Source organism: Siphateles boraxobius, unplaced genomic scaffold, assembly GCF_051911475.1.
Source record: "Siphateles boraxobius isolate OS27281-9 unplaced genomic scaffold, OSU_SipBor_1 104, whole genome shotgun sequence".
In the NCBI taxonomy this organism is placed as follows: Eukaryota; Metazoa; Chordata; class Actinopteri; order Cypriniformes; family Leuciscidae; genus Siphateles; species Siphateles boraxobius.
Window position 1 is genome coordinate 173,834 of NW_027508705.1, and position 13,055 is coordinate 186,888.

At 37.6% G+C, this 13,055-nt stretch overlaps 1 protein-coding gene across 1 annotated transcript in view; it reads left to right on the forward strand.

Annotated features, from left to right (window-relative positions):
- Positions 1-12,862, forward strand: part of rps6ka2 (ribosomal protein S6 kinase, polypeptide 2) — a 62,860-nt gene extending 49,998 nt beyond the window's left edge. Inside the window, exons 16-21 of the mRNA XM_077246400.1 lie at positions 2,505-2,663; positions 4,118-4,279; positions 5,273-5,349; positions 6,596-6,713; positions 8,788-8,925; positions 9,654-12,862. Of these exons, the coding sequence (XP_077102515.1) occupies positions 2,505-2,663; positions 4,118-4,279; positions 5,273-5,349; positions 6,596-6,713; positions 8,788-8,925; positions 9,654-9,779 (780 nt within the window). The 3' untranslated portion in view covers positions 9,780-12,862. The remainder of the gene's footprint in view (positions 1-2,504; positions 2,664-4,117; positions 4,280-5,272; positions 5,350-6,595; positions 6,714-8,787; positions 8,926-9,653) is intronic.
- The last annotated feature ends 193 nt before the right edge of the window (positions 12,863-13,055 follow it).

Genomic DNA, 13,055 nt, shown 5'->3' on the forward strand with positions numbered 1-13,055 from the left:
CGCTTTTGGTGGCTGGCGTGGGTGCTGCGCTCTCGGCGGCTGGCGTGGGTGCTGCTCTCTCGGCGGCTGGCGTGGGTGCTGCGCTCTCGGCGGCTGGCGTGGGTGCTGCGCTCTCGGCGGCTGGCGTGGGTGCTGCGCTCTCGGCGGCTGGCGTGGGTGCTGCGCTCTCGGCGGCTGGCTTGAGATTGGTGCTCGGTGCAGACATGGGATCAGTGCTTACGGTAACTGGACTGGGAACGGTGCTCTCTGGATCATTTGGAACAGGGACTGGGGACAAGGCAGGACTGACTGGGACATCTACAATTCTGACAAGACGGGAAAGATATTCGGACAGGGTTCTGGCAGCGATGATGACTGGCATCTCCTGATGGGCTGATACGGACTGTATCAAAGCCTTCGCAGCGGAATCGGCTGCTGCTTTCTCTTCAGCAGACATGACTGAAGACTCAGAGACGACATTCACAGTACAAGTCTCTGGAATGGGCCTCCCCAACGCCGACTGGGTAACAGCGCTTTCGGCAGCAGGTAGTAGAACTGTGTCTCCTGTTGCAAATACCGGAACTGCGCTTACAGCAGTGGGACCAGGAACAGCGCTTTTGACTTCAGCGGTGGGTTGGCGAGCCATCGCGGACTCAGGGGGAGCTAGAGATGGAGAACCAGAAGCTCCCTTCTTCCTCTTCTTCTTCCTGGGTCGCGGAGTGGAGAATGTGGCCAGACTGGGGACCGGAGAGGGAGGTGAAGCAGGAACCGTGACAGGAACTGGGAAAGTCACAGCAGGCGAGGAGGATTCCGGGCAGGAAGACTCCGATGCTGACTCCCACAAGGTGTCTCAGGAGTTGCGGCGAGACTGGGTTGGTCCCCAAGTGTAGCAGACGACCCTCAGGGATTACAGGAAGTGTAGTGGGAGATGAAGACCTTGTAGCACCCTGCAGCTCCCTCCGAGACAGACTCTCCACCATACTGTGGAACGGGCGGCTGACCAGACTCTCTCGTTCAGCTAGAGGAGGAGGGACGTTGAGACCCCCGATGAGGTAACGATTTACCAGGATCTCCGGCAAGAAGAACCTTCTCTCCTCCACGACCTGGGCGTATTTCCTCAGGGTAAACTTAAGGAAAGGAAGCTTGCCTTCCAGGCTGTCAGCGATGGCCGACTGCCACCATAGTTCGGGGTCAGACGGCTGCAGAGTAGGGAAAATAGGCGCGCTGTCTGCTGGGTTCTTGGCCGGTTCATTCTGTTATGTAGATGAAGGATGAACCCAATCGCAGACAGCAAATGATACACATTGGGTTCATTAACAACAAAAACAGAAAACAAAACCCACGATGGGGCAAAACAAGACAGAATAGACTAGACTAGACTAAGACTCAGACAATAAACTAACAACTAAGACAGGAACAAACATTTCTCTTAAACAAGTTACTCACAGCTAGATTCACACAACACATGTCACTACATCAAACAATGAACCGGCACAAGACAGCAAACACAAGGGGATTAAATAGGGAACACTAATGACGAAGACAGGTGAAACTGACTAGACAATAATGACAAGACGAGGGTAACAAGGGGGCGGAGTTACATAACGAGACAACACAAGCACATGGCCCAAACAAAAGGCCATGTGCTTGTACACAAAACATGGGTCTATCATGATCCTGCCACAAGATTAGGAAAAATCAAGGACATGATGGCAGAACCATGACACACTCAGTGGGTGTAACAGCAGTGACTCTGCCTATTGTGACATCATGTGCATACCTCTATAGATTCCAATTTTGATATCAATATTCAGTCGCACCTTAGATTGGGGTCCAATTCTCACTATTAACTACGACTTTTGCCTCAATAAACTCCTAATTACTGCTTATTAATAGTTAGTAAGGTAGTTATTAAGTTTAGGTATTGAACAGGATTAAGGGATATGGCCATGCTGAATAAGCCATTAAATGTAATTTATAAGTACTAATAAACAGCCAATATCCTAGTAATATGCATGCTAATAACCAACTATAGTGAGAATTGGACACTAAACTAAAGTGTTACCCGATATTAATTTTCATAAAGTTAGGTCTAAAAATGGTACCCTTTAGGTTAGAGAAATGTTTAATTAGTTGGGTAAAAAAAAATGTTTTCTTCATATCAGGAAATAAATAGACATAATTAGTCCAAATTAGCTAATGGACTAATGAAACTCTTCTGTTGTGTGTTGAAATTCTTCAAATTCTGTTTCAGTTTCCTCTTTCTGTAATTTCAATTCAACATCCTGTGAAAAGTTGCCCAAGTTGTCCAAGTTTTAAATTCTTGGACGGAAAGGAATTCAGAATTTTACAAAAAACTGCAGCCCACTAACATAATTTGAAATGTTTTTGTTTTTTTACCAAGTTAACCTGCATTACCAAATGTCACTAGATATTTTGTGGTTAGATAAGCTCATGTCTGTGAGTGAGAGCTGCATCAGTGCACTGTGATGGAGAGAGTGAGTGTGTTGTGCTGTGTGCTGCAGGTATATGATGACGGCAAGTTTGTGTATCTGGTGATGGAGCTGATGAGAGGAGGAGAGCTGCTGGACCGGATCCTGCGGCAGAAGTGCTTCTCAGAGCGGGAGACCTCAGCCGTGCTCTGCACCATCACCAAGACTGTGGAGTATCTGCATTCACAGGGGGTCAGTTTGCGTGTGGTCACAGAGGGGTCACTAAGGGGGCTTTCACACTAGCACTTTTGGTGCGCACCCGGGTTCGAATGATGTCAGAGTTCGGTTCGTTTGGATGATGTGAACGCTGTCTTCCGAACTCGGGTGCGCACCAGCGAACCGTACTCGGGTCCGCTTAAAAATGTGGTCTGGGGTATGGTTCATGTGAACTCCAGTACGGTTCACTGCTGATATGAACGCAATCGAACCAAACCACGGAAGTGAACCGCTATTGATGACGTATAATGTATAATGTGGTTGACATGACAGTTGCTGTGTGTGTGTGTGTGTATACACTTACCTTGACGAAAAGCGGGATTGACGCACTGCAAGCAGAGAGATGATTAATGCTTCCCTCCGCAAAAAATGTCTTCGGCTGACAGCCGTCTTTGGAACGATTTTAGTACTTTTGCGGCAGACAGACGCAAGTGTGTTTCTGAATGTTTTCTTTGAAAACAAAACCAAAGGTTAAAAAAAGAAGAACAAATGTGAAGCGAGCAATTCTAACCATTTTGACGTCTTTTCATTCATAAAGGCGCCGGTTACCAAGCAACACGATTACGCGGCAGCTGCAGCTTGATGACGCAAGCGTACCGCGGTTCGGATACAAATAATATAATGTGAAAACACAGTCCATCGAGGGCAGGGGGGGGGGGAGCAATCGAACTCGAGTTCGGAACAGGCTATCAAACCAAGTGTGAAAGCCCCCTAAGGTTCCTATTTTAAGGATCTAAGCGCATGGTCTAAAGCGCATGGTGGAAGTGCACTTAGGCCGTGTCTGAATCCACTTTTGCTAGTTTAACGATGGGAAAAATGGTCGGCGTGCGCGGCGCATGGTTTAAAAGGGTTGGCTCTATTCTCTTAATGAGTAATGGCTGTGTTTTGGGCGTAACGTGCAATAAACCAATCAGAGTCTCATCTCCCATTCCCTTTAAAAGCCAGTTGCGCTTGGCATGTTTGTGTGCTGCTGTGTACACTCGTTGTGGACCCGCTATCATATTACTAATGTGCCCTATAACAAAAAAAATATTGCGCCATTGACTTTAGACCAGGTTTCAGTTGGTCAATGGCGCAGTCTATTTCAGTTTCCTCAAAATAGCAACCCGCCAAAAATGTGCCTGAAGTCATTTTCAGGCCAGCACGCCCATGGGCACACAAATGGACACAAATGCAATTGCTATTTAAACAACGTGGCGCAGGACGTGAAAATGATAACTGCGTCAGGCTGAAACTAGCAAAAATCACTTCGGTCTGCAGACTGTCGCTGCATTAGGCTCGGTGTTGATAGGGCCCTAAATAGTTAGTTGTTCAGTTGCTATGGTAAATGTACCATAAAAGTTCTTATCCAACAAATTACACAATTTTTGTTTCACTTTTAAGTCACATTGTAGCATTTACTGCATCATTGTTTCTACTTCTGTGTTCAGGTTGTGCATCGAGACTTGAAGCCCAGTAACATCCTGTATGTCGATGAAACAGGCGACCCAGAGTCTATCAGAATCTGTGATTTTGGCTTTGCCAAACAGTTGAGGGCTGAAAATGGTCTGCTCATGACACCGTGCTACACTGCAAACTTTGTGGCTCCAGAGGTACTCTTGGATCAATTTATCTATTTCTGTGCTGTTATGATTTATTACTCTAAAAAACCTGCATTTTTCAATGTTTGTAAATGTCATAAACATTTAACCCTTAAATTATTTAATTATAAATTATTTAACCCTCTGGTGCTCTTTGGTCATTTTTGTATTTTTTTATTCTAAATGGTATGAAACTTGGTAAAGGTTTTGGCACTTGCAATGTGAATACACAAACACACACAAAACATTTTTTTTTTTTTAAATTGCATTTATTGAAACAAGATGACAGAAGTAAATCCAGACATGAGAGAACACAAAGCTTCAGCAACCACACCCAAACAGGAACTGAACATAGGAATTGAACACAGAAACAATGGGAATGGAGAAAACAGTTCAAATTGAACGTCCTAACACAAAACAAAAGGCACACAAACAAAATCTTACTGAAAGCTAATTATTTGAGACATTAAGATCAAATTGGCAATTTCCTCAGTTTTACAGTAAACTTGTTTTGGAAAATATACATTTCATATAAACATTGAAAAAAGTATTTTGTGCATTTTTCATAACAATAAACGTAAAACTTTTTTTAAAGTTCACTTTTTCAAACTTTCACTTTAGCAATAATTTGCCAAGTGTCTTCTTTAAAAAGAGACCAAAGTTAACTCTGTGCTCCAAATAATTTAAGATTTATGAGAGTTTAAGTTAAATTAAATGTTCAGATCTATGCTCAAAATCTATGCTAGACTCAAAAAGATACTGTAAATGGATTATAACTACTGCATAAATATAATTTAGTACCATACATCACCTAAAATAAAACTAAAATATCAAACTATAATATAGTACATTCATTTAAGTACAAAAAAAGGAAGAACAACAAACAGTAGGGGTCAAATATTGTTTAAGCATTGAAAATATGCTGAAATATTTGAAAAAAAAAGTGTGTTTTTTATGATCTGTTTATGAGATTATGAGACAACAACAAACCTGTGATTCTTACAGGTCCTGAAGAAACAGGGATATGATGCCGCCTGCGATATCTGGAGTCTGGGAATCTTACTTTACACCATGCTGGCGGGGTAAGTTGAGTCTTAACTGGATATATCTTATATATTACATATAAACTAAAGTTCAAAATTTTGTGTTTTTTATTATTTAGATGCCACGACAAAAATAAATTACATTTTAAAATATATTCGATTTTAGAACAATGATTTATATTTTTTATAATATTTGACAATATATAGACAATATTTTTGTTCAAACAAATGCAGCTTTGGTGAGCATAAGAAACTTCTTTAAAAAAAATCTCACAAATTTTACTAGCCCCAAAGTTTTGAATGTGAATGAAGTATAAATAGACTGTATAAACACTACAAGGCAAAAGTTTGTTAACATTTTACTGCATTTTTTATTTCTTATGATATGAAACCTTCAGGTCTAATTAGTTTTGTAGACAAATATAAATGTTATCTACATACTTTTTCAATCTAGAAAAAGATTGCAGAAGCTCGAAGATGAAATATTTTATTTGTTTTTGTGGTCATTACATAATTCCTATGTGATTTTTCTTGTTATTCTAATATGTGGAAAAATAGTAATAATAAAGAATAAGTAGCTGTGCCCAAACCTGATAACAATTTTACACTACAGTAGTTCACTTTCAAAAGTAGTAGACAGAAAACCACTCCTAGTAAAATGATAATAATAAAAAAAACTTCACCACCATCCTCACATAAGTCCATTATACCTGATTGATCTAATCTAACGGTTGCATGCACCCATTCATGTGTAACTCATCTAAATATGAACAGATTCTATTTGTTGCTCTAAATTAACTGATTAGTATTAATCTAGGCACGCTTTATATAAGCTAACCTCTTTCTACCATCAGAATGATTTCAATAAAAATCATCTACCCACATGACCTAAGAGCACAGCCTTAATTTTCTACAAAATTATGAGTGACTTATCAACACAAACCAATCAAAACCCTATGTAGAGCATCCTTTCCCCATTGCCCGGATGAGGGGATTACTAGGTAAGCCGGGTCGAGTCACAGTAATTGTACTGAACACAATGCTAGAGCTATCAGAAGCCAAACAGCACTCTCAATTTAATGTTCCTGACTATGGATTGAGCTTTAAACCTCTGTGTAATCAGAACATTTGAAAAAAAAAATTCATCTTGCTCTTCCAACCTAGCCATATGTGTTCGCTAAAAATAACTCAGTGGAAATGGGGGTATTAAAATGTTTCTTTCTCTTTTCACCCTTTCTCTGAAAGGGCACATTCACAAGTTTCACGCACTCAATCTATCCCACAGTTTCACACCCTTCGCTAACGGCCCTGACGACACACCAGAGGAGATCTTGGCTCGCATTGGCAGTGGGAAGTTTGCCCTCTCAGGAGGCAACTGGGACACAGTGTCTGACGCAGCCAAGGTCAGCTTGCTTATTTCTGCATGTTGTGATTAGGCCTGGGCAATATACTGTATACATAGCCCATAAACCAAAATGAGCATCTCAATATTATTCTGCCTTTTGACTATATTCAATGTTTGTTAACAACATTATTTTTGTTGTTTAATACAGTAAAATCCAGTCAAATATAATCAAGGCATGTATTTCACACTTCTTTACAAGTAACACTTGTAATCATTTTTAGATTCAGATTTATTTACACTACCTGTCAAAAGTTTGGAACAATTAAGATTTTTGTAGTGTTAAAAAATATATATATATTGTGAACAATATTGTCAAATTTTCTATTTGAATACATTTCCAAATTTAATTTATTCCTGTTTTTAGACAGTCTTCAGAGTCATTTGATCCTTCACAAATCATTAGAATCACAAATCATTTAGATTGCCCACAAATCAAATATGCTGATTTGGTGCTCCAGAAACATTTCTCATTGTTATCAATGTCGAAATCAGTTTTTGCTGCATAATATTTCTGTATAAACCATGATACACTACCATTTAAAAGTTTAGGGTAAGATTAAAAATAAAAATAAATGAATACTCTTATTTAACAAGGACTCATTAAACTTATCAAAAGTGACTGGAAAATAATGTTACAAAAGATTTCAAAAGATTTGAATTTTCATATTCATCAAGGAATCTTTCCACAAAAATATTAAGCAGCAAAAATTTAATTTTTCAAATTTTCATTATTAGAAACATTATTAAGTACTAAAATTAATTGATAATAATTGAGCAGCAAATCAGCATATTATGATTATAATGATTTCTGAAATATCATTTGATCCTGAAGAATGGAATAATGATGCTGAACATTTAGATTTGATCACAGGAATAAATTACATTTTACAATTGTATTAAAACAGAAAACAGTTATTTGAAACTGTAACAATATTTCACAATATTGCTGTTTTTACTAAACTGTAATATTCACAAAATGAATGCTTTTAACTGTATTTTTGATCAAATACTGCCATTATTCAAAACTTTTGACTGGTAGAGTATATCAGTATTACTATTCACAATAATAGACATGCATGTCTATTGAAATGCATTGAAAATGCAATAAAAAACATGCAGGATGGCCCATGATAATTTTTTATTGAATTTGAATTTAATTGATTTACAGAAATGAACGTCATCTATCAACTCAATACATTAAGGTTTCATTAGTTAGCATTAGTTAACTACTTTAGTTAATATAAATTAAGAATGAACAATACTTCTAAAGCATTTATTAATCTAAATTAATGTTAATTTCAACATTTACACATATATTATTAAAACCAAAAGCTGTATTTATTACCTAGAGTGAACTAACATGAACAAACAACGAACAACTGTATTTTTAACTAACATTAACAAAGATTAAAGTCTTGCTTTGGAACAATCAGTGTTGTAAAAAGGGCTATACAAATAAAGGTGACTTTACTAGGTAGTTTGTGACGTCAGAAACACTAGCGATTTTAAATTGTGATTTTGAGACTGTCTTTGGTTCACTGCAGTTTTAAAGAGAAAATACTCAGCAATGGTGTTGACTTATGAATTTGCACATGGTTTGTCTTAAAGCATATTAAAAACACCACATAGACATACATATAAACAACATTAAAAACTTGATTTTCACCACAGGGGAATTTTAATAAATACTGAAACAAATGTTTTGTTTATTGTTCATTGCAAATAAAATGTTAACTAATGAAACCTTACTGTAAAGTGTTACCATCAACTCTCAACTAGAAGTGAGACAATTGGTAAACTACTTGGATGAAACGCTCTTTGGGAAACTTAATAACAAAGTAAAAGCATGTTAACATCATCGCAATATTGCTTAATTTTATATTGCTATAATAGTGAATACATAATTGTATTTGATATACCGCCCAGCCCAAGTAATAATGTGCAAATTCAGTCTTTACTATCAGCTGTGAAGACACTTTATCCTTTAATTCATCTTCATTAGGATCTGAATGATTTCAGACTCAGAAAAAAAATAATAATAGTAATACTTTTTTTTGGTCATCTTTGAACAGGACATTGTCACTAAAATGCTACACGTGGACCCTCATCAGCGGCTGACGGCACCTCTTGTTCTCAGACATCCCTGGATAGTGAACCGTGATGATTTATCTCAGAGCCAGCTGATCAGACAGGACGTTCAACTGGTGAAGGTACAGTTCCTGTGACTATCATCCCATCTCTGCCGCCAGATCCAGTCTCCACTGTCAAAGAGCAATACTGACACCTTATGTTTCCCTGTGAAACTGCATCTGTTCCACTTAAAACAAACACACTTACACCTAAACAAATTAACAGTTATTTTTACTTGGAATGGGAATTTAAAGGAAATAAACAATTCTGGAGATCATGTACCCTTCACTAACGGACTTATGGAAGGGTCCTTCATGAAGGGATTCTGTTGTCAAATGTTGTCCCCTTCCCGAAGTGCCCTTCAAGTTATTCCAAACATGTATGAATTTCTCTCTTCTACTGAACATAAAAGAATATATGTTGTAATCAAACAGTTGTGGGTGACCATTGACTTCCATAGTATTTTTCCCCACTATGGAAGTCAATGGAATCTTTTTGGTTACAAACATTCTTTGAAATATCTTCTTTTGTGTTCAGCAGAAGAAAGGAATTCATACAGGTTTGGAACAACTTGAGGGTGAGTTAATGACGACTGAATTTTCATATTTGGGTGAACTTTCAACCCTAAACTTTTGAAGAATAGTGTACATACTGTCAACATCAGGCAACATGAAATATTGTTGCATACAAAATTTAAAATGTCACTTTGAATTTTCACAGATACTACTTGGCACTATTTGGATTTCATCTAATGTTTGGACTGTATAATTCATGATATATTAATTAAATCTATGACACCATTTTGTAGGGGGCGATGGCTGCCACATACTCCGCTTTGAATCGATCCCCTCAAGCCCCAAAACTGGAACCAGTGCTCTCTTCCAGTTTGGCTCAGAGAAGAGGCATGAAAAGACTAACATCCACTCGTCTATAGCACTTCAGCCAGACACAGGAGCATCTACAGCTTTAAGGAATGTCAGAGCGCCCAGGCTTTTGGACAAGGTACCAGACAAGCATCCGGAGCAGAGTGGAAAAATTGGATTGATCACTGTGTCACAGCGATCTCCAAAGAGAGACAAATGATCTGCCAAGTGACTCCGCTGATGTCGAGATTGATGAGGGCCAGATGCAAACATCACAGCTGTCAGTGCTCAAAAACTGATCTTTCAGAGCGCTGCGCTGTTGTGTGTGTGTGTGTGTGTGTGTGTGTGTGTGTGTGTGTGTGTGTGTGTGTGTGTGTGTGTGTGTGTGTGTGTGCCAGCCACCTTGGAGTGTAGCATCATGGAGTGTTTCCTTTTATAGCAAAGATCACAGTTATCTTTCCCAAGGTGCAGTCAGTCGGAAATCCAGTCGTTCATAAAAGTTGCTACTACTTGCTGCAGACACTTTAATTAGAGCCATGTAGAAGTTAGTAGAAGATGCTTTGGTCTTTTATGGTGACAGTGCTGCGCCTTTAATGTGCCAGCATTATTAGCATATTTTGAACATGCATGCCATGTACAGTATGTATTTGTATGACAAACAAATGGTTCTAACATGCTAATGAAAGCACAAAGAACATATTTTATGTCATTTTGGTTTTTGTTTTACTAGTTGCTTTCTTTATGTCCCAGTTTCACTAGTTTATTGGTCTCATGCAATGCTGAGACTTTGTACACAAACAGCTGTTTATATATTTTTTCATCTGGCATATTTGGACCAAATTGGTTGATTTGTTTATTTATTTACTTATTTAATTATGTATAAATATATTTGTTGATATGCACGTTTATCTTTATTTCTGTTTATTTACTTATTTATGTGTTTATTGACGATAACATTTTTATCTAATTATTTTTAAGTGACCTTTATGCATAAGCACGAAACCTAAACAAGTGCCACACATTTGCACTACATTGATTGAACAATGATAAAGAAATAAAGTTTAGAATAAACATGTGCATGTATTTTCACTTTCATAGAAATGTTACAAAAAGTGAAAAAATATAGTTCGAATTAGAGGACCAAAATGTATCTTAACATATTGTTAAGGATTTTGATCAATGATCGTGAAAACGCATTACATGCTTTATGTACTGAGGTCATTAATAGATTCAGTAATAGAATGTAAGTGTAATAGATGACTATTATACTCTGTTAGATGATGTTAGCGAGGACCTTAACCATTATTATATCATTCTTCCATCAGAAGTCATAACATGCAGTAACACTTTATTTCGATGGCCCACTTTAGACATTCTGCTAACTATAAGTAACCTTGCAACTACATGTCAACTACCAGTAATTGGAGTATTCTGCTTAATATCTGCGAACACTTTATTTTGATGCTCCCCAACAGACATATAATATTTGCAACATGAACACTACTTAACCTGAACACTAACAGCGAACAGTCTACTACAGTCTACTCTAATGAGAGTTAGTTGATATGCAGTTGCAAAGTTACTAATAGTAGAATTTCTAATTTAGGCCATCAAAATAAAGTGTAACCCAACTTAGTTAATAACCATGTATTAGAAGATCTGCTCTCCACACATAGCACTCTGCTTAATAGGAACTAATCTGACATTTTATTTGCATGCCATACACAATTTGTAGCAGCCTCTGAAAGTTTAATGATATCAGTACAGATGAAAATAACCGTAATTTTGTATGAAATGACTCTAGAAGACCAGTCCAGTATTTTTGAATGAATATGATTAACCCCTTTTCCCAAAATGAAGCTCTGCTAAAGGGATAGTTCACCCAAAAATGGAAATTTTGTCATCATTTACTCACCCTCAATTTGTTCCAAAACTGTATGAGTTTCTGGTCCCAATTTATATTAAGTGGCTTTAAGTATTACTTACATCAAAAAATAAATTCAAGTACTTATTGTGTTGATGTTGTATTGTAAAACACTTGTGCTGCAATTGAGGCGTGTAGGGGTCAGGTGTGATGGTATGGGTAGGTTTAAGGGTGGGTTAAGGTGTAAGGGAAGGGTCAACTGTGTAATTACAAATGTAATTACACGCAGGTATTTTCAAAATATAAGTACAATGTAAGTACATAGTAGCCTATATAGCCACTTAATATAAAGTGGGACCGAGTTTCTTTCTTGAACACAAAAGAAGATATTTCGAAGAATGTTGTTAACCAGACAGGTGATGGTAGCAGTTATAACTTATTTTAATGAATCTGTTTAAGATCGAATTAATGTTAGTATATGTTTTGCTATAAATTACGGACATGGCATCTGAGGACTATTTCTAATTTTTTCTCAGTTATTTTGCTTTATTTCCAGATTCAATCAAAGGCTCGTTCTTACAGGTTACTAGAGCACGCGTAGACGCACTCTTCAAAAACGATGCAAAATCTATTAAACTAAAAGACATACATTATTCTAAATACAGATTATACTGAATGTCAGCTTGCTTGTTTGGCTCAAGATAAGGACTTATTGAGCCCACATGTCATGCAAACATGAAACTATGCTTCACAGGTCGAGACTTGTCCTTCCAACGACACTTTGCGATGTTCTTTGCGAATATTCGTTGGAACTATGGTTTCGGGAAACACCGCCTCGTTGAACGATAACGACAAAACCAATTGCGACCATAGTTAGTTGATGCTTTTGGGAAACGCAAACTTGGAACAGCATGTGGGTGAGTAAATTATGACACATGACAGAATTTATAATTTTGGGTGAACCGTCCTTTTAAGCACATTCTGGTCTGTGAGGTCCTTCAGCCAAACACTAAATATTTTGCTGATGTGGCTTATTTTTTTACATGTGAATTTGTTGTGGTCGTTTTTTTTTTTTTTTTTTTTACAAAACCCAGGAACTAAACTACACTACACTAATGCTGATCATCAGGTGTAGAGACAGTGACTAGTGATAGCCTACCTACCAAACAGCAAGTATTAGGATATATCCTTGCTAAAGACATTACTACTTTTATTCTCTGTATTGGCTTGCATAGGCCAACCAAAAAAATAAATAAAGAAAAGAAAATATATAAAAATCATGTGATCAAACTGGTGTAAATTTTATTGTGTGAAATAGGCATGAATGTGGTCTTAAATGTGGACCATGTCATTTCTTGAAATGTATGTGGTTAAGACTGGACTGTGTGCAAATGACCAGTCGGTCTGCATTAAACATATAACATGGTCGTGTTCCAAGTAGTTTCAAGTCTTGTGTCCATTTGCAAATATCTGATAATGATTC